This window comes from Lepidochelys olivacea, assembly GCF_965140295.1.
Source record: "Lepidochelys olivacea isolate rLepOli2 genome assembly, chromosome: 7".
Classification (NCBI taxonomy): Eukaryota; Metazoa; Chordata; order Testudines; family Cheloniidae; genus Lepidochelys; species Lepidochelys olivacea.
The window spans coordinates 84,960,711-84,984,255 of NC_140417.1; the positions used below are offsets into that span (position 1 = coordinate 84,960,711).

At 43.6% G+C, this 23,545-nt stretch overlaps 1 protein-coding gene across 3 annotated transcripts in view; it reads right to left on the reverse strand.

Annotated features, from left to right (window-relative positions):
• Positions 1-1,958: 1,958 nt before the first annotated feature.
• The window catches only part of PALD1 (phosphatase domain containing paladin 1), a 193,205-nt gene continuing 171,618 nt past the window's right edge, over positions 1,959-23,545 (reverse strand). For all 3 annotated transcript variants that reach the window (XM_084635426.1, XM_084635428.1, XM_084635427.1), the window contains one exon: positions 1,959-3,755. In XM_084635426.1, coding sequence (XP_084491552.1) covers positions 3,606-3,755 — 150 coding nt within the window. In that variant the 3' untranslated portion in view covers positions 1,959-3,605. The remainder of the gene's footprint in view (positions 3,756-23,545) is intronic.

The following is a 23,545-nucleotide window of genomic DNA, read 5'->3' on the forward strand; positions in this document are numbered from 1 at the left end:
TTTAAGTGGAGTTGTGGGCACTCAGCTCCTCTGAAAATGATGCCTTAAGTCAAAAGGCAACCTTCTGTGGTGCTTGCCACCCACTCAATGTCTCATCCACTAAGCAACGGTCAGCCCCCGAAAATGTATGGTGTCTTAAACGACCAGGGGAGCAAGAACCACGTTAGCTGCCACACAAAGCTAGCTATACAAACAGCACTTCAGTTACTTCGCACTTTATATCTGACAGGATTTTTAAAAATACAGATTTCTCATATGGATTAGCAGGCTGTACATAAACCACTGTGAAATACCGGGCACTATTTGTATTAGCTATAAACCAGTCAACATAGGCAGTAAAGTTAATTAAAAAATGGGAATATTATTTCATGGAATTTTTGTGAATGATTTGTTCTTCTTTGCTATGAAAATGTTTTGATTTTTTTTTCAACCAGCACTAATAAGCAGAGTTTAAATTCAGACTAATGGGAATGGCGGAGAAGTTGGTGGCAATCTTGTGGACTTTCCAAGTTCCTGGATCCTGGTTTGAATTCACCCAGCAACCCTGGAAAACAGGAACATTAGCAGTGCCCAGCACTGTGTCCAAAAACGTGCTACACGAACATCTTATAACCAAGTACAGTAGATTGGTTCTTTGGACAGTAGCTCACAGGGAATAGATTCAACAGTCAGCTTGAGGGGATACTTGATGACTAGCTGGAGTTTAAACTTTTGTAAAATATAGCAGCACTTACAGGGAGGAAATGTCTGTTGGTGAGACCAAATTAATGAGCCCATGCCAGGCTAAGGTAAACTTTCCAAAACTGAGCCACTTCCCATTTTAATAGGCCTGTATTTTCTTTGCATCATTGTGGTAACTCAGATCCAGCATATGAGTGCAAAGAGCATTCTTCTCCTCTAGACTCAGCCACTTCCTGCCTGACTGTGTCCATTTTCATGGTGAGGAAATGTTATGACAAACGTGGGGTTTAGCAAAATATTACATTTGAAAAGCATGCAGTTGGGTCATTCAGGCCCAAAGGTTAAAAAGTGGCATTAAAAAAGACCCAAAACAAGGTCAAAAGAGAAATGCTCCCTTTGAAAATATAACCAAAGTTTGTTAATGAATCACAAATCCTTACCCGTTGTTCAGAGGAGTTTGCATTCTATTCAGTTGCACAAGAGAAAATGTGGCCCCAGAAATTACCAATATATAGGTACCTAGATCCCAGATAACAATCCCCTTTCAGAATAGTTTTAATTTCATTAAGAGACGTCAAAGAACATCAGTTGCATCAACCACTGAATTACCAGAGCCTTTTATGCCTTAAAGGATCTATGTGAAGTCCCCCTTGAGGGAAGGGCAGGCAGGGTCTGTCTCCAATTTCTTCTAGGCTTGGTGCTTTGAATGCACCTCTTAGAACTGGTTATACGTGGTAAAGAGACCACATTTGCTTTACCCAGCACCTGGGCTTATTGCTTTTTAGCCATTTTTGTTGCCTTATGACAGTCTATGCAGAATAATGTTGAAGCCCAGTAAGAAAGATTCTGTACAAGAGAGAGGTTTTCTGAAACCATACATTGAATGTTCATGGCCTGTGGAAATGTGGACATGAGGGGTGAAATCCTGGCTCCACTGAAGTCACTGGGAGTTTTGCCATTGGCTTCAATGGAGCCAGAATTCACCCCAGACATCATACCTTTAAGGAATAAAATGTCCATTTGGAGAACCACAATGGTCTTTGCCCAGTTACAAGAAATGTTAAAGGTACAACTTCAGGAAACCTGTAATATGATAGATTTGTTAGTAGCACTCTATAAAACATGAAGTTATCAGGTTAGTACAAGAATTTTTGCAAAACTGTTTTGGCAAAGCAGGGAACACTTAGTCACAGATCCTCAAAGGTATTTAGGCACCCTACTCCCCACAAAGATCTTTAACCTTAATGAAATAATAAACACACACGTGGAGAAACCCAAAAGATCACATAAAATTTAGAAACAAAGTGGAGGCATACAGCTGTACAGTAGTTTTGCAAAAAATACAGTGTCTGTTCCATTATCAGAAAGGAACTGAATACAAAAATTGATATACATCTGTTTGTAACAGAAATCAGTCAACAACAGGGCTGTTTCAAAGTTCTCTGCATACCGGTGCCATAAACTACCTTCAACGAGCAAGTTTATTTTGGTTTTACGTCACTTCAACATAGCCACCTTTCAGTTACTATAGGCGACGAGGAGAAGTGAAAACATTTTATGCTGTCAGATGGCTGTGTTAGAGGTAACAAAAGACAAAGAAATAGCAACTGCCTCTTGCAAGTTACCAATTTATCTATTCAGTTATATCACCAGCAAATAATTTAAACCCTAAAATATCCTGCTGGAGATGTAAAATACTTGATCTGATGCTTTGCATTTATAAAAAGAAAAGAAAACAAAATGCTCCATCAGAAAGAAGCCAAAAATAAAATGCTTGATCAACAGAAGCCTTGGTGCTTGGATTTTGAAGTAGCAATAGGAACAATTCCAAATAAAATACACACCTCTTGGTATTTTAATTTTTTCAAAAAATTCACTTTTTAATTTCTGATGTATGCACCTCCTGAACTGCTGGCAGCCGATGAAAGCAGATTTGGAAAGAGACAGACTGCATGCTTGTGCATTTGTACTTCATATCTTATTTTGTCATCCTGTTCATGCTAGCTCTGGACTATTCCATTTCTGCTCACCAAACCTTCTGCAACCAGCCTCTCCCTCAGATGTGATAGTGAGAATGCGACTTTATTCTGTATCTGAACACACTTGATTCACCTTATTTTTCAATCTTTCCAATCCCTTCTTTTTTATTATTTCCTCTGTGAAGGGTTTTTTTTAAATTGCTTTAGATACACTGTGTGAAATCCTGGTTTCAATGGCAAAATTCCTATTGATTTCAGTTGAGCCAAGATTTCATCTTTCATTTCTGGATCCACAAAATGTGGCTTTTTGCTAAACAGAAGCTTTGGTGCCATACTGCAGCATAAGCATACAGGCTCTGGAAACAGGGCTTTTGACTGTAGCAGGGCTGTGGGAAGTTATTCCTTATATTTTTCTCAAACACCTCTAGTTTGTTAATAAAGTTAATTTTAAAAAGTGTAATAAATATGCACAAACATAAAAATCCAGATCTCATTCTAGTGCCTACAGGATTCTTCATGAATCCCAAGTTGGCCTGCAAATTCTTTTACATTTATATGACTCTCTCTGTATATAGTGCATAGACTGCACTGCTATAGTGGGAAAGTGAGGAAGGCCATGAAAAATTTGGCACTTGCTGCTAATACATTCACTAAATTAAGAAGATTTGTTTTAAACATTTCAGAGATTTTTTTTAAAGGTTACACAATGTTTTCAATTAGACACCTGTTATTTAATTTACAATATTTTTTATTGTGTCTAACAGAACACTATAAATTTTTGTTTTTTAAAGTCAATTTAAGGTGTGTCCCGTCCTGCTCCAATCTTTCTGGAAACAAAGTCTTTCCTTAAGGCAAATTCTCCCTCCCCCCATCCATAAAAAGCAAGAGAACCAGCCAAGTATGGAGAAACGCAGAAATTCCCAAGGTGCCTCACAGCATCAGGTCCTAAATGAACTCCCCTCGGAATGGAAGTTGGCTACAGCTCTGTTCCTGCCAGCGATAGCGGAGCTTGGAGAGAGACTTGTCTTCTAGGTTCTCAAACTCAGCAAACCCCAGCTGATTCAGGATCTCGTAAACTCCAGCCTTGGCCGCCACCTGAAAGCAAAGGAGGGGGAAAGGGAGAAGGAAGAATCTTAAATTTCCTCTGAGTATACAGGCTGGATTATATCGAGCGCAGAAGTGTACCAGGATGGCATTCCCGTTGCCCTTGATGTAAAACCACCGGGGTAAGTGAACAGGATTAGAAAGAACACCACACAAAACAAGAAGGGCAACTCTGACAGAAATGTGCTTTCTATACAATGGTAGGGATAATGATGTGAGTAAGGGGGAAGGCAGCAGATGTCCACTGCTGCAGCTCTGCATATCTCTACGGAAAGAAAGGGAAAAAAGAAAAAGGGATTTTTCTCTCCCTCTGCTTGGTGCAAAACTTGCTCCTATTACAGGAATCTTTAACAACACTGCAGCACTTCTGGTCTCTCCTAACAGCTCCTTTCAGCAGTACTACCATGGGTCACCAACCTGGCACAACTCTCCACCAAAAACAAAAACAAATAAATCACCAAAAGCCAAACCTTTGGGCATACTGGGTCACACAATATCTAATAATGCCACCAACAAAACATCTACTTCTTTCAGGGCGAAGGGTAGAAATTTGTTTGCCCTTCTCCGCTCCTCTGGGGCCCTCCCCTCCCCCAGGAGTTCTCAAAGATAATTGCTAATGGTTCCAAGATTACTTCAGCTCATGCCTGAAGTTCCCAAGGATGATTTTCATCAGGTCCTGCCAATATGAATACTTCTAACTTATTTAAATATTCTTGAACCTGTTCTTTCCCTATTTTGGCTTGTGTCCCTTCCCCCTTGTTGTTAATATTAGTTGTATTTGGTCACCATTAACCTTTTTTAGTAAATATTGAAGCAAAACAGTCATTAAACACCTCAGCCTTCTTGATGTCATCAGTTATTAGTTTCTCCTTCCCTGCTAAGTAGAGGATCTACACATTCTTCAACTTTCTCTTGTTCCTAATGTATTTAAATAACCTCTTCTTATTGCCTTTTAGATTCCTTTCTACATGCAATTCATTTTGTGCCTTTGCCTTTCTGATTTTGTCCATACATGCTTGTGTTATTCTTTTGTACTCCTCCTTATGTTCCACTTTTGGTAGGATTCCTTTTTAGTTTTCAGTTCACTAAAGTGCTCCTGATGGAGCCATATTGGCCTCTTACTATTCTTCTGATCTTTCTTCATATCAGGATAGTTTTCAGTTGTGCCTTTAATATTATTTTCTTCAGAAATTGCCAGATCTACTGAACTCCTTTATCCCTAAAGATTTTTTTCCCAATGGGACCTTACCAGTTTTCTGAGCTTGTTAAAGTCGGTTGTTATTTTTTTAAGTCCACTGTACTTATTCTGCTGCTCTCACTCCTTCCTTTTCTTAGAATCATGAAATCTATCATTTCATGACCACTTTCACCCTAGTTGCCTTCCACCTTCAGATGCACAACCAATTTCTCCCTGTTGGTCAGAATCAAGTCTAAAATGGCTGTTCCCCTGGTTACTTCCTGCACTTCCTCAAACAAAAAGTTGTCCCCAATATAGTCCAAGAACTTATTGGAAATCTTGTGTTTTACCATATTACTTTTCCAACAGATGTCTGGGTAGTTAAAGGAGCTGTGGTTGTTGTTAGAGCGGGTAGTTAGAGGCACTGTGACAGGTCCAGTACATACTTAACCTAACAAAAGCTTGAACTATGGTCATACATATGGTAACAAATAAAACCTCGTACTTTCCTACATCTGGTGCTTAAACATTTTATAAGCCACTTTTTAACTGTTTGTGTTAGCATTTGCAGGGTTTGTTAGCTTTGGCGGAGTTCTGGAAAAGTTACAATGTTGCCTTGTTTTTGCTAAAAATGTAGTGCTTATGAAAGGGCAGAGAGGGACTGACAGCACTTCAGCCCAAAGACTTCCTTTTATCCATAAGCCAGGCACATGCCTCCCCTGAAGTACCTCAAGCTTAGCCTCAACCATCCCCCATCATGGATATGTGAAGTGAGCAGGGGTGGAAGGGAGACAGATTTAAATAGTGTACATACACTGCCCTTGCTGTGGGCATGCTAAGGAAACAGTCCTGTTACAATCAATTCCTTTTCTGTTAATGCCTGGACTCTCTGAACAGACAGCTCCTGCAGCCTGATAATGCATGACAGCCTCTTCATTAGGGGAAGCGCTCTGTATTATCCATGGGGATGGACGATAACTGATGTAGCATCCCAGGGTTGTCAACTAGATAAATAGTCAACATCTTTCAAATAAAAAGCTATTGGATAGCTCACTTTTTATGCATGGTCCTACACACCGATTGAAAAAAAAAAAGATTTTCAGATGCTCTCAGCACTTACACAGGCAACAAAAGCATTACAAGTGTAGTACTCAGGAAAAAACAACCGGTAAGCTTCTATCTAGAGAAAGGTGCTATAACAGTGAATATAGACAAGGTTTGCCGTGTAGCCACATCCACACAATGTAATTTGGTTTCAGCGGGAAGATAAAGACTCATATAGGAAGTTATCCAGCATGTGTCAGTCTTAAGAAAGAAAGAGTATCGATTTAGAGACTGCACAGTTTGGTGAGAGACAGAGGTTGGCATAGAGAGAAGTGTTCTACCAAACCAGTGAGATCAGACGTCTCAAATGTTTGGTAATCAGGATTCTTACTGAAGATGTTATATACACATAAACCACATTCCGCACTTTGTATGCCACCCCACACAATAAAGAATGTTAAGGGTGCAAAGTGAACCACTCAGTCAGGAAATGCTGAAGTTAAGTTGAACAGGTAAGTTTACCTCTAGCCCTCTATACTGATCTCAGCGAGAGGAGAATCATGCCCAGTGTGTGTTTCAATTAACAAAGCTGCTGCAGTGAATAAATAGCTGCTTGTTTGAGCTCCTGTCTCAATGCCTGTTTTTAATTCAGCACTGGGATGCTCTGAGTGACTTGATCTTATCCTTTCCCAGAACTTCCACTTTCACACACACCCTTCATCTGTCTCTGTCTCTCCCATCCAGCTGCTGTCAGTCTGGGAAGCTAGCTGCCAATCTTGCACCTAATTAGTGATTTACTGAAGAGTGTAGCAGAGGAGCTGCCATTTTATTCTATAATGTAGAGGGCACTCATTTGCACATGAATAAAATAAGGACTTTTTCATAACTTTCCCCTTTGCCAAAATTCAACAGGCCAAAAAGCATTTCAATAATGGTCAGCATTAGGTCAATCCTTCGTGATGTTTCCTTACTGTTTAGACAGTAAATATCACTTTAGAACCCTCTTTCTAAATCCTATCAGTAGGTTCGTTGTACTCTAAGGTGCTGAAAATGATGATCATCATACCATCTTGTATTCAGATCCTCCTGCATAATGTGATTACATGGCCATGTAATCAGTCACATAATTGTCCTTCTGTGATGATATGTGTCCAAAAGTGTCTCTATCAATTGCTCATTTCAGTCTGTAATCATAATGTGCTCTATGTGCTTGACTTCTAAGACGGTGTGTTAGACTATCAAAGGAGAGCAGACAGTTCCAACGCACTCACCCACAGGAGACAGGCAGACATCAGGCTGGGGATTACAACCCATTGAGACTGAATGGATCTAACTGTCCAAACACTGCAGCAGCCATCAAGAGGGCATTCTCCCAGAGAGGCCCTATTGCATGCTCAATTGACTGGAAAAACCGACTGTCAGGCACCAGGATATTTCACACCTGGGCCCATAAACAAAAAAATGATTCAGCAATATGGTAATTTGACCCAGGCCCCACACAGGGAGGGTGGCGCTTTGTTGAACCTGTCAGAAGGAACCAGTCAGAGCGAGAGCGAGACAGACATGCACAGAAAGATCTTGGTGGTTTAAGAGAATGTGAATTGGGTCTGTTCTATTCCTGTAATGAGACTAAATGTGTGTGTCAGCTGTTAGTTGTTTTAAAATCTTTTTTTGTTTCTTTAATGCTTTGTCCCAACGACTAAATAAAAATACTTTGAGAAGGCTGTTGTTCAGTGGCACTGGTCACAGATTCCCAAAGGGAAGAAACGCAGGTGCCTGGAACCAAATCAGATTTGCAGTGAGACGAGCGGTTGCTGTGCATAAGGTATCATAACCAGAGCCCCTAAGAGAGGGAGAACGGCAAAATGCCATGCAAAACTGGTCAGAGCAAGAGGCTTATCCCCTGAGGGGGTGATTTAGAGAGACCAGAAAGGGAACTGAGGTACAGCTAACCCTGGACCCAGGGCAGCTTTTTCTTTGAATTGGCTCCAGAATCTCAGCTTTCATTTGTTTTTAAAAAATTAAGTCTCTACTTGCTATGCTCACAAAGAAAGCCTGCAAAACGTAAAGTGAATCTACCAATGCAGTCAGACCCGCCTGAAACTGCTCACTGGTTGCAACTAGAACTTTGAAGTGTGAACTCCTCCCATCCATCTCACTTTGAACCCTAATGAAAGTACATTATATGTCATCATTGTTAACTATTTCACACATATTAGTTTGTTCTTCTCCATTGTTGGGAGTAGAGCAGAGAGTAGGCCAGGATGCAGTGGATGTTTGCTGGAGTAGGAAATGAGGAATTTCGTTCTCCGTCCCCAAATTTAAAGTGACTTTCACCCCTGTCTAGAAGGCAGAAGAGAAAGAAGAAGTGCATCTCTCTCCATATTACTAGCTCCCACCCCATCTGTCCCCTATACAGCTACCAAAACTCTCAGCTTCCTCCTCATCCCCATAACTTCCACAATGCATTCTTGCATTATCAATATAAAAATAAAATCAGCAGCACACTGAATATGTACGGGTAGTGCAACATTAATGTAATATCAAACGCAAAAATAAGGTATACCGTACAGCCTGTTCTGTACTTCATTACAGTGCATGGGGAGGCTTGGGAAGACGCTCCTGAATCCTTGCCTTCCTGCTGCATAGGACCTAGGGCCTTGCTTATATTTATATAGCATTTTTCATTCTGAAACATCTCAAGCACTTTACAGAGGTAGTATACAGGGATCATTCACCTGCCACTGTAAAGAGTCACTTCTGATGTGGAATCATGCCACTATTTAAGTGATGCTACTTAATATTGGGGCGGGGGGGAATACTGTATCCAACTGAAATGACAGAGGGACTTTAGACAGGAAGGGCCTTCTTCTCCTCTCACAGTGTAACTTCATTTACTACTGTAAGTAAAAGGAGAATCAGGCCTCAGAAAGTGTAATGACCCAGGCTGGAATCTGGCCAGGACACCAGGGTTAACACACTACTCTTCAAAAGTGCGGTGGAATTTTTAGTGGCTGTAAGTGGTGAGGGGGCTCATGGTGCTACTGCACCTTGTTCCTCTCTCTAGCTTTGTGAGCTGAACCCCCTCATTTTATGATGCCTGAAATGGCCTACTGCAGGTGGCATTATGAGCCAGGAAAACAAAAAACATTCTAAACGAATCCCCAGGGCACAGACTGAACCTCTCACTTTAGAGCCCCTTAAGAGTGGAAAGGAAGCAAAGGCAAGGGAAATTTTAAATATTAGTATAAAAAAAATCACAGATGTGAGTGCAGTTTGCCAATAGCACAAGGTACTCCAGACTAGACAATGCCATCCCTCCCATCCACTAAGGGTGCTTTAGGAATAATGAAATCCTCTAGGCAAATGCAAGGGCAGAGAATTAAATGACGTGCAGACTCCAGTTTCCATGTAGGAACATTTAAGGCAGAAAAAGCTTAGACACTCTTGATGGCGAGAGCGCTATGGGAAGATGGAGACATCAGCATCATTTCTGACCAACACAGCTATGCTGGTATACGTTTTATAAAATTGTACCAACAGTACAATTTTGGTTAGGGGTATGATTTTATACCACTAGAGTTATACTGGTACAATCCCTTGTGTGGACGCAGTTTTATCTGTACAAAGGTAACTTATACCAGTATAGCTTGTTCCCCTGCCTGTACAAGAATAGCTATAAAGCAGCTTTTACTGGTAGAGCCACACCACGGGGTTGTACTGCTTTAACTATACAACTTGTGCGTCTAAAAAGGCTCTAAGAGCACAAAGAGGCTTCTGCTGGCACCTCTGAAGTGGAATCCCAATGCTTCGTTAGTCAGCAAAGATCTGTTGCTTCATACTCTCTCATGTCTAACCACGCATTGGGGTGGGCAAGACTAGCTCTGTAATTCAGTTTTGCTCAGGGCACTAGAAGCACTTAAGCTGCCTCTCCCTCCCTACTCCCACTGTTTGGCAATGAAAACAAGGAAATAAATGAGGTGCCATTTCCCTCAGCTATTTCAGTTTGAACACAGCAGAGCACATTTCAACTCCGATTTTGTTTTCGAAGAGAATGTTGGGTAAGGCAGTGCAGATAACATTCCTTCCTCCCCTTGCATTCTACACCCCTGATTTGGGCAGGGCACTCGTGGCGCTTTTCTCTTCCCCCTCCCTCCCCTCAAAGTGATGAATGTCCTTTTCCAGCACAGTCCCTTCAATCGAGATTGGGCAGGCTCTGATTGTAACCAGAGTTGGCAGATGCCCCTTTCATCTCATTCCGAAAAGATCAAACATGCCAATATGAATTAGCAGGGCTAATTGAGACAGAGAGGGGAGGAGGTTTTCCCACAACACACAAGCCAGAGACTCCCCACTTACTGCCTACACAAATGAGAGAGAGGCTAATCTCAATGCACAGATAAAAAAAAAAAAAGAGAGAGACAGAGAGAGTCCCAGCCCCCTCTACTCCCTTTGCCCACTCTATTTTACCTTCTTACATCGCTCAGGGTATGTCTACACTATGAAATTAGGTCGAATTTATAGAAGTCGTTTTTTTAGAAATCGGTTTTATATATTCGAGTGTGTGTGTCCCCACAGAAAATGCTCTAAGTGCATTAAGTGCATTAACTCGGTGGAGTGCTTCCACAGTACCGAGGCAAGCGTCGACTTCCGGAGCGTTGCACTGTGGGTAGCTATCCCACAGTTCCCGCAGTCTCCGCTGCCCACTGGAATTCTGGGTTGAGATCCCAATGCCTGATGGGGCTAAAACATTGTCGCGGGTGGTTCTGGGTACATATCGTCAGGCCCCCGTTCCCTCCCTCCCTCCGTGAAAGCAAGGGCAGACAATCATTTCGCGCCTTTTTTCTTGAGTTACCTGTGCAGACGCCATACCACGGCAAGCATGGAGCCCGCTCAGGTAACCGTCACCGTATGTCTCCTGGGTGCTGGCAGATGTGGCACTGCATTGCTACACAGCAGTATCAACCCATTGCCTTGTGACAGCAGAAGGTACAGTAGGACTGGTAGCCGTCATCGTCATGTCCGAGGTGCTCCTGGCCACATCAGCAGGGACTGGTATTTGGAGTGACTTGACCAGGTCACATGGGCAGACATGGGCGCAGGGACTAAATTTGGAGTGACTTGACCAGGTCATTCTCTTTAATCCTGCAGTCACTCTTATTGAACCATCTTATGGTGAGCAGGCAGGCGATACGGATTGCTAGCAGTCCTACTGTACCATCCTCTGCCAGGCAGGCAAGAGATGAGGATGGGTAGCAGTCCTACTGCACCATCTTCTGCCGAGCAGCCATGAGATGTGGATGGCTTGCAGTCCTTCTGCACCCTCTGCTGCCAGCCAAAGATGTAAAAGATAGATGTAGTGGATCAAAACAAGAAATAGACCAGATTTGTTTTGTACTCATTTGCTTCCCCCGTCTAGGGGACTCATTCCTCTAGGTCACACTGCAGTCACTCACAGAGAAGGTGCAGCGAGGTAAATCTAGCCATGCATCAATCAGAGGCCAGACCAACCTGCTTGTTCCAATAAGAACAATTACTTAGGTAAACCATTTCTTATTGGAACCCTCCGTGAAGTCCTGCCTGAAATACTCATTGATGTAAAGCCACCCCCTTTGTTGATTTTAATTCCCTGTAAGCCATGTCGTCAGTCACCCCTCCCTCCGTCAGAGCAACGGCAGACAATTGTTCCGCACCTTTTTTCTGTGCGGACGCCATACCAAGGCAAGCATGGAGGCCGCTCAGCTCACTTTGGCAATTAGGAGCACATTAAACACCACACGCATTATCCAGCAGTATATGCAGCACCAGAACCTGGCAGAGCGATACCGGGCGAGGAGGCGACGTCAGCGCGGTCACGTGAGCGATCAGGACATGGACATAGATTTCTCTGAAAGCATGGGCCCTGCCAATGCATGCATCATGGTGCTAATGGGGCAGGTTCGTGCTGTGGAACGCCGATTCTGGGCTTGGGAAACAAGCACAGACTGGTGGGACTGCATAGTGTTGCAGGTCTGGGACGATTCCCAGTGGCTGAGAAACTTTTGCATGCGTAAGGGCACTTTCATGGAACTTTGTGACTTGCCTTCCCTGCCCTGAAGCGCATGAATACCAAGATGAGAGCAGCCCTCACAGTTGAGAAGCGAGTGGCGATAGCCCTGTGGAAGCTTGCAACGCCAGACAGCTACCGGTCAGTTGGGAATCAATTTGGAGTGGGCAAATCTACTGTGGGGGCTGCTGTGATGCAAGTAGCCCACGCAATCAAAGATCTGCTGATATCAAGGGCAGTGACCCTGGGAAATGTGCAGGTCATAGTGGATGGCTTTGCTGCAATGGGATTCCCTAACTGTGGTGGAGCCATAGACGGAACCCATATCCCTATCTTGGCACCGGAGCACCAAGCCGCCGAGTACATAAACCACAAGGGGTACTTTTCAATAGTGCTGCAACCTCTGGTGGATCACAAGGGACGTTTCACCAACATCAACGTGGGATGGCCGGGAAAGGTACATGACGCTCGCATCTTCAGGAACTCTGGTCTGTTTCAAAAGCTGCAGGAAGGGACTTTATTCCCAGACCAGAAAATAACTGTTGGGGATGTTGAAATGCCTATAGTTATCGTTGGGGATCCAGCCTACCCCTTAATGCCATGGCTCATGAAGCCGTACACAGGCAGCCTGGACAGTAGTTAGGAGCTGTTCAACTACAGGCTGAGCAAGTGCAGAAGGGTGGTAGAATGTGCATTTGGACGTTTAAAGGTGCGCTGGCGCAGTTTACTGACTCGCTTAGACCTCAGCAAAACCAATATTCCCACTGTTATTACTGCTTGCTGTGCGCTCCACAATATCTGTGAGAGTAAGGGGGAGACATTTATGGCGGGGTGGGAAGTTGAGGCAAATCGCCTGGCTGCTGGTTACATGCAGCCAGACACCAGGGCAGTTAGAAGAGCACAAGAGGCCGTGGTACGCATCAGAGAAGCTTTGAAAACCAGTTTCGTGACTGGCCAGGCTACGGTGTGAAAGTTCTGTTTGTTTTTCCTTGATGAAACCCCCTCCCCGGCCCTTGGTTCACTCTACTTACCTGTAAGCTAACCACCCTCCCCTCCTCCCTTCGATCACCGCTTGCAGAGGCAATAAAGTCATTGTTGCTTCACATTCATGCATTCTTTAGTCATTCATCACACAAATAGGGGGATGACTACCAAGGTAGCCCAGGAGGGGTGGTGGAGAAGGGAAGGAAAACGCCACACAGCAATTTAAAAGTTTACAACTTCAAAATTTATTGAATGCTAGCCTTCTGTTTTTTGGGCAATCCTCTGTGGTGGAGTGGCTGGTTGGCTGGAGGCCCCCACAACGCGTTCTTGGGCATCTGGGTGTGGAGGCTATGGAACTTGGGGAGGAGGGTGGTTGGTTACACAGGGGCTTTAGTGGCAGTCTGTGCTCCAGCTGCCTTTGCTGCAGCTCAACCATACACTGGAACATACTGGTTTGATCCTCCAGGAGCCTCAGCATTGAATCCTGCCTCCTCTCATCACGGTGCCGCCACATTTGAGCTTCAGCCCTGTCTTTAGCCCGCCACCTACTCTCTTCAGCCTGCCACCTCTCCTCCCGGTCATTTTGTGCTTTCATGCACTCTGACATTATTTGCCTCCACGCATTCGTCTGTGCTCTGTCAGTGTGGGAGGACAGCATGAGCTCAGAGAACATTTCATCACGAGTGCGTTTTTTTTTCTTTCTAATCTTCACTAGCCTCTGGGAAGGAGAAGATCCTGTGATCATTGAAACACATGCAGCTGGTGGAGAAAAAAAAAGGGACAGCGGTATTTAAAAAGACACATTTTATAGAACAGTGGCTACACTCTTTCAGGGTAAACCTTGCTGTTAACATTACACACATAGCACATGTGCTTTCGTTACAAGGTCGCATTTTGCCTCCCCCCACTGCGTGACTACCCCCTCAACCTTCCCCCCTCCCTGTGGCTAACAGCGGGGAACATTTCTGTTCAGCCACAGGCAAACAGCCCAGCAGGAACGGGCACCTCTGAGTGTCCCCTGAAGAAAAGCACCCTATTTCAACCAGGTGACCATGAATGATATCTCACTCTCCTGAGGATAACACAGAGAGATAAAGAACGGATGTTGTTTGAACGCCAGCAAACATACACTGCAATGCTTTGTTGTACAATGATTCCCGAGAACGTGTTACTGGCCTGGACTGGTAAAGTGTCCTACCATGGAGGACACAATAAGGCTGCCCTCCCCAGAAACCTTTTGCAAAGGCTTTGGGAGTACATCCAGGAGAGCCGGGAATGCCAGGGCAAATTAATCCTTTCACATGCTTGCTTTTAAACCATGTATAGTATTTTAAAAGGTACACTCACCGGAGATCCCTTCTCCACCTGCTGGGTCCAGGAGGAAGCCTTGGGTGGGTTCGGGGGGTACTGGCTCCAGGTCCAGGGTGAGAAACAGTTCCTGGCTGTCGGGAAAACCGGTTTCTCCGCTTGCTTGCTGTGAGCTATCTACAACCTCATCATCATCATCATCTTCTTCGTCCCCAAAACCTGCTTCAGTGTTGCCTCCATCTCCATTGAAGGAGTCAAACAACCCCGCTGGGGTAGTGGTGGCTGAACCCCCTAAAATGGCATGCAGCTCATCATAGAAGCGGCATGTTTGGGGCTCTGACCCGGAGTGGCCGTTCGCCTCTCTGGTTTTCTGGTAGGCTTGCCTCAGCTCCTTACGTTTCACGCGGCACTGCTTCGGGTCCCTGTTATGGCCTCTGTCCTTCATGCCTTGGGAGATTTTGACAAAGGTTTTGGCATTTCAAAAACTGGAACAGAGTTCTGATAGCACAGATTCCTCTCCCAATACAGCGATCAGATTCCGTACCTCCCGTTCAGTCCATGCTGGAGCTCTTTTGCGATTCTGGGACTCCATCATGGTCACCTCTGCTGATGAGCTCTGCATGGTCACCTGCAGCTTGCCACGCTGGCCAAACAGGAAATGAGATTCAAAAGTTCGTGGTTCTTTTCCTGTCTACCTGGCCAGTGCATCTGAGTTGAGAGTGCTGTCCAGAGCAGTCACAATGGAGCACTCTGGGATAGCTCCCGGAGGCCAATACCATCGAATTATGTCCACAGTACCCCAAATATGACCCGGCAAGGCCGATTTAAGCGCTAATCCACTTGTCAGGGGTGGAGTAAGGAAATCGATTTTAAGAGCCCTTTAAGTCGAAATAAAGGGCTTCATCGTGTGGACGGGTGCAGGTTTACATCGATTTAACGCTGCTAAATTCGACCTAAAGTCCTAGTGTAGACCAGGGCTCAGAATGACTCAATAACTAAACACCACCTATGTACACCTCACTTGCCTCCTCATTATTTGCTTAATCTTGGAAGATCCTTTTTCACTGTACTGAGGCTCTTTAGGTGCAAATTTAGTGTCTTCCCAGTCTCTCTTCAATGTTAACGTCTAAAACAATATTTTGCACAAAATTTAAAGGTAATTCAAAGCCCAAAATCGAATGTCACTCTAAGTTACCGCAGCTGAAGAGTACATGTCACTTGCAAACACTGCATCTTCGATTTTATTTTGGTATTTGATGCCTAGGTGCAACTGAGATGCACCACAGATGCATGGACAAGATTTTATAAATGTATAGAGCCCTATGCACACATGTACACTAACAATAAGGTCTCTCTTCCAGCGTGATATCACCATAGTTACAATTAGAGGTGCTCAGTTTGGAACACTTTTAATTTAATAAAGTGGAGCAGCTGACAGAGCTTTCTCTGTGGATGGCTCTGAACTTTAGAATTCAGTACATCCCAGTCCAATTGTAAATGGGCTGGACACCTCCCAAGCACCCTCTTATGGCCTAGCATCACTCTGTAGGCACCCTGCCTCGGTTTCCCTCTTCAGCTCAGGGCCCCTACAACCAAACTATCAAAACAACTCTTCTTTGGTTCATCCACACCCCTCTTTGGGACTGGATTTTTTAAAACAACAAAATCAGACCCAAAATAAAGTTTTAAAATCTTCCCCAAATCCACACTTCCACTCTTTCCTGCTGGGGTCTCCCAGGTCATACCCTCCCTGGATTGTCCTGAATGACTAAGGGTACATATACACGGGGAAAAAATAAAAAACAAAACAAACTCAGCTGTGAGTCTCAGAGCCCAAGTCAACTGACTCGGGGCTCACAGGGATCACGTCCTGGGGCTTAAAATAGCAGTGCAGACGTACTCTCGGGGTATGTCCGCATTGCAATTAAAAACCCAGGGTTGGCCGTGCCAGCAGACTCAAGCTTGCAGAGCTCGGGCTAAGGGGCTGTTTAATTGAGGTGTAGATGTTTTGGTCTCAGGCTAGAGCCTGGGCTCTTGGACCCTTCCCTCTCACAGGGTCCCCGAGTCTGGGCTCCAATCCAAGCCTGAACATCTATACCACAATTAAACAGTCCCTTAGCCTGAGCCCTGTGAGCCTGAGTCAGCCAGCATGGGCCAGCCATGGGTGTTTAACTGCAGTGTAGACATATCCTCAGAGTCCCCTATTAGAGCCTCCTCGTGCCCAGTAGCCAATCCCTGCGTTCACAAACTTCTGCTGAAGTCTCTCACTCCAGCTTCACTCTTGTTTCTCTCCCAGGGCACCTCTCTCTCTCTCTCTCTGCAGCTTCCTGCTGCTGATCATAGGAGAATCAGCTCCTTCACACTCAGCTGGTTCTACTAATTAAACCCCACACTCCATCCCAGGTGTGGCAAGCAGGGCTAATTGTATGGGGCTGGCCAGCGTCAGGCCACTGTCCCCTTAAGGCACAGGCAACCACATTACACCAATATAGCCTGAATCTGTTAGCCTTCAGGGAATACTGCAAAGCTAATCTCTTTTCCCAGGTTCCAAGGAGGGAAAGGTGTGTTCAGGGCTGGGACTTGGGTAGTTTTAGTTTTTATTTTATTTTCTGGTTTGGGTCAAGTTGCTAGGTTTAGTTTTGCTGGTGTAGTATTTGTATTGTTAATATGAAGCAAAGAGACCAGAGTATGTATGTTTTTCTAATGTCTGATTTGTATAAATCCAAATGAATTAATAAAACATTTATTTATGATGTTTCTTTCCAGATCAGAACTTTTCCAAAGTTCAGGCTGCTTGGATCCAGGGTTTTGGTGTGGCTCATTATAGACAGTTTAGTGTATATTTTATATATGATATATATATATACACACACACACACACACACACACACACACACACACAAATAAAACGTATGAATGACATTTAAGAAATGGAGTTTGTATTTTCTCCCTGGAGAAATTAGACCTGTGGTTTACAGTTTCAGACTCAGAGTTTATGCTGTTCAGATCAAGCTTATTCTTCCTTATACAATGAATTCTGCTTATGAAAAGGGTCTTTGGGACCCAGTAAGTCCTTAAAAAAATAGAACAGTGGCTTTTATAAAGAAGTGCATTTAGAGGAAAAAAACCTATGGCTTTGTATAGAGGGAGGGTATTTCAGACTAGGCCTCACTACAGAGAAGCATTCAGAATTGATTTGTGTTCATGTACAGTACGCATTCAGTTAGTTTATGATCAAGCCTTTGAAGGGTTGAGACATGGGAGAGGGCTGAAATTTGCCAGAATATTTAACTTTTTAGCTTTAAACTCCCCAGGTGAGAAGTGCAATGGGGTACGTTCACACTGCAATGGGTACAACTGCATGAAGCAAGAACAACAGTCTACTACAGAAAACAGTGGAGGAGGGAGAGAATTGACAAATATGCTGCTTCATATTTAGCATATTTGTCCCCATCACCCTTTTAGTTTGTCCCAGTTAACTCTTGCTAGCAGAATTCATGACATCCCATCATGCTACATCACCATAGGAAGTCTGACCACCTGGATGCCAAAAGATTAAGCTGGCCAAGGAAGCAGAATGGAGTTTGCTCCCTTTCAGCTCCTGCGGCTAGGAGCCATCATTTACGTTTTTGAAAAGAATTCTAACTTGGGTTTAAGATGTAGGATTTGAGCATCATGTGATAGTTTAAGATGTTAACAGAGCATTTGTCACATGTGCGGAGGACGCATCAATGTTGGTATTACAGGCGCTCTGATTCTACAGTCTTCTTAGCTTATGCGCAACATGCCTCAGGTGGCACGTGACCAGAATCCATTCCCAAATTTCGTCCACTGATTAGATCATCAGCTTTCCTGGCCCAGGCCAGGTACTGACTGGGAGCACAACATGAACGCTGATCCATGCCCATTCTACAGTGATGGGGGACATCTAAGAACCTTTAACACCCAAACGCTCACCCAGACCCCCCATTTCCACAGCGAGCTCCCTTACACTTCCCACAAATATTGATTGTGGAGGGTTAAAGAACTTGAAGGAAGGTTGCCTTGACCAGTGATTTTCTTGATTTTCATTGACCGCGTTACTGAGAGTTGCACATAAGTAATCTTAATTCTAGGCAAATGAAATGTTGTTGTTTGAATTTTATGTTTAAGTGCACTGGGACTTCCTGGACTGCCCACCTCTGCAGAGCTTGTACAAATGTGCAGTTCAGCTAACCCCTCCACCCCCTTACACGCCACACACACAAGTTTAATCTCTGTATTGAGAGATGTGGAGAGTGCACCAACTCAACCAACCTTTGCATGCATCTACAAAACCTTCCCTGCGTCAAATGAGTAGGACTGCTGCACAGAAAGAGCTGATTGCTTGGATATGAGAGATGCCAAACTCCTGATAAAGGAGAAGCCTCAAAAAGCCCTTTGTGCCTGGGAATAATGGGGAGGAGGAGAATGCTTTCAAGGGGCAGTTTAATACCTCATAAAAAAGAGAGAAGGGGAAGGGGGGGAGAAAAGAAAGAAGCAGCCTGTCTCTGCCTCACTGCTCCAACAAGCGTTCTTTCAGTTTAATGGATTGCACTCTATCTCCCTCATTTCCTCAACATGACCTCATCCCCTAGAGACGTGACCCAGCCCAGACTTGTTTGAAGAGTTGTATTGTTTCCTGTTCTGTTTGTTTAGAGAGGTACAAATAGCCAAACCATTTCAAACTACAGGGATTCATTTTCAACAGTAACATTTGTGTGTGTGTGTGGGGGGGGGTGTTCAGGTTTTTTACTGTGCGTTGTTTTATGGGTGGGAGGGAAGGGGGGTACACCTATGCTGTGTGCTGAAAGTTAACCTAGCAAGGCCCCATTAACAAAGCTCCTAGCAGACAAAAGATAAAATCATCTTAATCCAAAAACTACTTCCAGGACAAGAAAGCTATTAACCTCTAAGGATACTTGCCAGATGTATAAACCAGGAAAGAGAAGCAGCAGAAAAAGCGCACAGAGGAAATGGAAATTCATGTTACAAACATTTTATGTACACACACACCCCAAGCCATGATCTGAAGAGGTAAACAGGGGTGTTGCTAAACCCCATCACCCCAAAGTTATGATTAAAATTCTGTCTGCAATACAATTTTTAACTGTTTGTAACCAGTTAGTGGTTAGTCTCTACTCAGTTTGTAACCATGGCAACTCACCATGTTTCACCCTTGCAAGGGGCCTAAGCCAGCATATGTTTGTGTTCCTGTAACCTGTTTTGCCATGTGAATGAGACCCTATACCTATGCCTGTGTAAGCAGTTAGGCAGGACATCCCAGAGCACACTGCTGCATGTGTTGCTGACACCACTCTGTGCATGTTCTGAGGCAATATAGGATAGCTGCTCAGATTTTCCCAGAATGCACAGGTGTAAACATTATTAACCAGCGTGTAGGTGTGGATGCACAAACTCAGATGATACACGGTTGTGTTGTGAAAAATGCTGTTGTGGGGCCACAAATTGTTACGAACACATCTAACAGATAAAGGTGTTCACAGAATATTTGCAAACACCTGGTTGTACTTGTATGGTAGATGGGTCCCTAGTTTCCTTCCTATCCAATCCTCAGGTTTTCAAAATTAAGATACAATACACACCATATTTCCACACCATCCTGGGAGAGTGGGACTTGAACCGCCCTCCATGCTAGCTGTGACCATGACCCCCCAGATACACAAAATGAGAAACTGAGGTTAGCGAGTTTGGGCCCTTAGGAGTACCAGCTATATTAGATTATTGTAGAGTGGTGTATTGGTTGTCGGATATCTGCTCAAACTCTTGAAGGAAACAGCTCAGGATGCTCCCAAGCGGCTCACTAATGCAGGATGCTGTGGTGCTACCAGAAAACTCCAGATTTGCCGGATCCAAGAGTCAGATAACATGGTCCTGCACAACAAAGATCTCTCTGCCATTATGGTCACACAAAGATAATGTATATTATTATTTCTTAGCTCTTAAAATGTGGGACAAACACTTTAATTATCCTCCATGCTAGCTGTGACCATGACCCCCCAGATACACAAAATGAGAAACTGAGGTTAGCGAGTTTGGGCCCTTAGGAGTACCGGCTATATTAGATTATTGTAGAGTGGTGTCTGGTTGTCGGATATCTGCTCAAACTCTTGAAGGAAACAGCTCAGGATGCTCCCAAGCGGCTCACTAATGCAGGATGCTGTGGTGCTACCAGAAAACTCCAGATTTGCCGGATCCAAGAGTCAGATAACATGGTCCTGCACAACAAAGATCTCTCTGCCATTATGGTCACACAAAGATAATGTATATTATTATTTCTTAGCTCTTAAAATGTGGGACAAACACTTTAATTATCCCCACATCCTAGCCTGTATCCATCCCAAACTCTCTCATGGAAGTCCTTGCTATAAATCAAAAGCCAGTTAGTGAGTAACTCCCACCATCAAAATATGCTACATCTCCTTTAGCTTAGTCCAAAAAGCACTCGACCAGCGGTAGCAGAAATATCCCTGCAGCAAGTTTCCCTCCCATTGCACCCTTAGAGGCAAAGGAGCTGATTTAGTGGTGACATCATCAAATCATCATCATAAGATTACTTGGGAGATTTTCACTCTACTGTCCGTTGGTAAGGATGGCAAAAGTGGTCCAGTTATTACCCCAGGGAGGGGAGCTCCCTCCTGCTACTTTTTTTAGAACATATATGAACAAATTCTCTTCTTACTGTTGCTAAACTCACTTCAGAAAAGAAAAAAGAGCAAGCAAAATATCAAAGCTGGAAAAGCTGACAAATCAGCCATAATCTATCAAGAATACACATAAATTCCATTCTTTTCTGTGCACGTCCATCTGACCAAACCATGAACTGAGATTAACACATCAACGGCAACCCAGAAGCCAGACGTTCTGAAGTTCAGTGCACGGAGACAGCAGGAAAGAACAAAAAGGTACACTGGTGAATTCCAGCAAAAATCTCCCCCATGCAGAGAAACCATGGCAGCTAAGAGGCAGAAGGAGGAAAGAAAAAGGGAGAGAAGGATGGGAGCAATCTGAGTCCAGAATTCACAGGCTTCACAATATATGCATACCCTTCAGCTGTTTCCATCTGACAGCAGCTGTCTCAATCATGGCAATTACCACTGGAATATAATCATTCCCCAAGAGGGACCCTGATATTTCAGATGCAGAAACCTATGTCCCAGCACTAAAGACAGTGCAGGGTTTGGTCTAGTTTGTGGAGTGGGGATGAATTTATTATTTATATTGTCCATTCCCTACTTCCAAAGATGGTTTTCATAATTTCAAAAGGTTCACCAGGAATAATCACTTCTGACTAGGAGTCAAGGCGATCTGCAAAAGTTTGCTCTTTTAAAAAAAAAAAAAAAGGGGGCTTGTACCCATGTTTAACATCGTTATGATGTAGTAAGGGAGAGCCTAACTTTCTGGGGTTTTTTGGGGGGTGGGGGGGATATTAAATAATTCTTTTTCTGTTTGATTTTTACCTCAGAAATGTCAGTGATTGCAAGTCTGCCTCTCCCTCACTGAAGAGCCCTCTAGGGTCTCAGGCCTGGTCTATACTAGGAAATTAGGTCAGTGTGAAAAATCCACACCCCTGAGCCACACTGTTAAATCTACCCAACCCCCAGGGTGGACAGTGGACAGACTGGTTCTCGGGGAGGCGGAGTACCTAGACTGACAAGAGAAGCCCTCCCATCAGCACAGGTAGTGTCTTCCCTGAAGCACTACAGTGGTACAGCTGCATTGTCTTAAGTGTAGTCTAGCTCTCACAGTATGGTTACTGTGACTCAAACACCTAATGGAAAGGGTGCAGTTTTTGACACTAATAAAGAGACATTCTTTATCCAAAATGTTCATGAGTCATTGATCCTACATAGGTGTTAAAAAAAAAATTTAAAAGGTCAAATTTTAAAAGAAAGTAGGGGCCTAAAGTTATTTAAGTACCTAAATCAGAAGCCAGATTTTCCAAAAGGTGCTGAGCATTCAGCAGTTCCTATGGATCTCAGTGGAGCTGTTATGTGGTCAGCACCACTGAAAATCTATACACTTATTTAGGTGTCTAAATACAGACACAGGAATGTAACTTAAACCTCCCAACTGAGAACATTTTAGTGAAAGTTTTAAACACTGACTAAAATTCCCTTCACCTCTCAGTTGCTTACTTTTCACACACTTGACTTTTGTGATGTCATTTCACTAGTTCTTCAGTCATCTCAGAGTCTGCCAGGGCAGACAAGACCTGAATTTCTAATGCTTAAACAAAATCGGGGGGCGGGCAGGGGAGGCTAAAAAAGCACAAACTTGCCATTTCCTTTAATCCCGTCCCTCCTAGACACAAAAGCTTTCAGACTTTCATCGCATTAATTCAGTAAGGAGAGCACAAGCCCAATTTTTTCCCTTCCTAGGTCACCTTTTAAGAGCTGGTCTAGGTGTGAACATTAATGCATTCAGCTTGGACACCTTCACTTAGTTACTTACTTTCATTTGACACCACCCAGAGAATTTTTGAATGGAGCACTTTTTGTATATCCCAGCCCCATCGAGGCTCTAGTTTGTAAACATATACATGAGCTCTGAGTCATATGTTTCAATACAATGGGTGATACTGCTTTCAGATTTGTACTATGGTAAAACTACGGGTTAATAAAGAAACAGAAAAATACTCATTATTTAACTGTAAAGGCAAAATTCTTCTTCCAAGGTAATTGTGCAGTGGGCAGGGAGGAAGGAGCAATGTCATAATGGCAGTGATTCACAGGATGAAATGCTGACCTGATTGAAGTCAATGGCAAAACTCCCATTGATTTCAATGGGGCCAGGATTTCATCCATAGATTTAAGGCCAGAAGAGACATGAAGATAATCTAATTTGACTTCCTGCATAACACAGGCCATAGAATTTCACACAGTGATTCCTACATTAATCCCATAACTTCTGATTGATCTAGAGCACATCTTTTAAGATACCTAAACTTTATTAAAAGATTTAAGTGACAGAAGAGACCGGATCCCTACATAAGCTGTTCTAATGGTTAACTACCCTCAATGTTTTACTTCTAGTCAGAATTTGTCTTGCTTTAACTTCAAGACAGTGGAACTTGTTATGCCTTTGTCTGTTAAATTAAAGAACCCTCTACTATCAGAAATTTTCTCTACAGGTAGTACTTATCAATTGTGATCAAAGCATCACTTTACCATCTCATTGTTA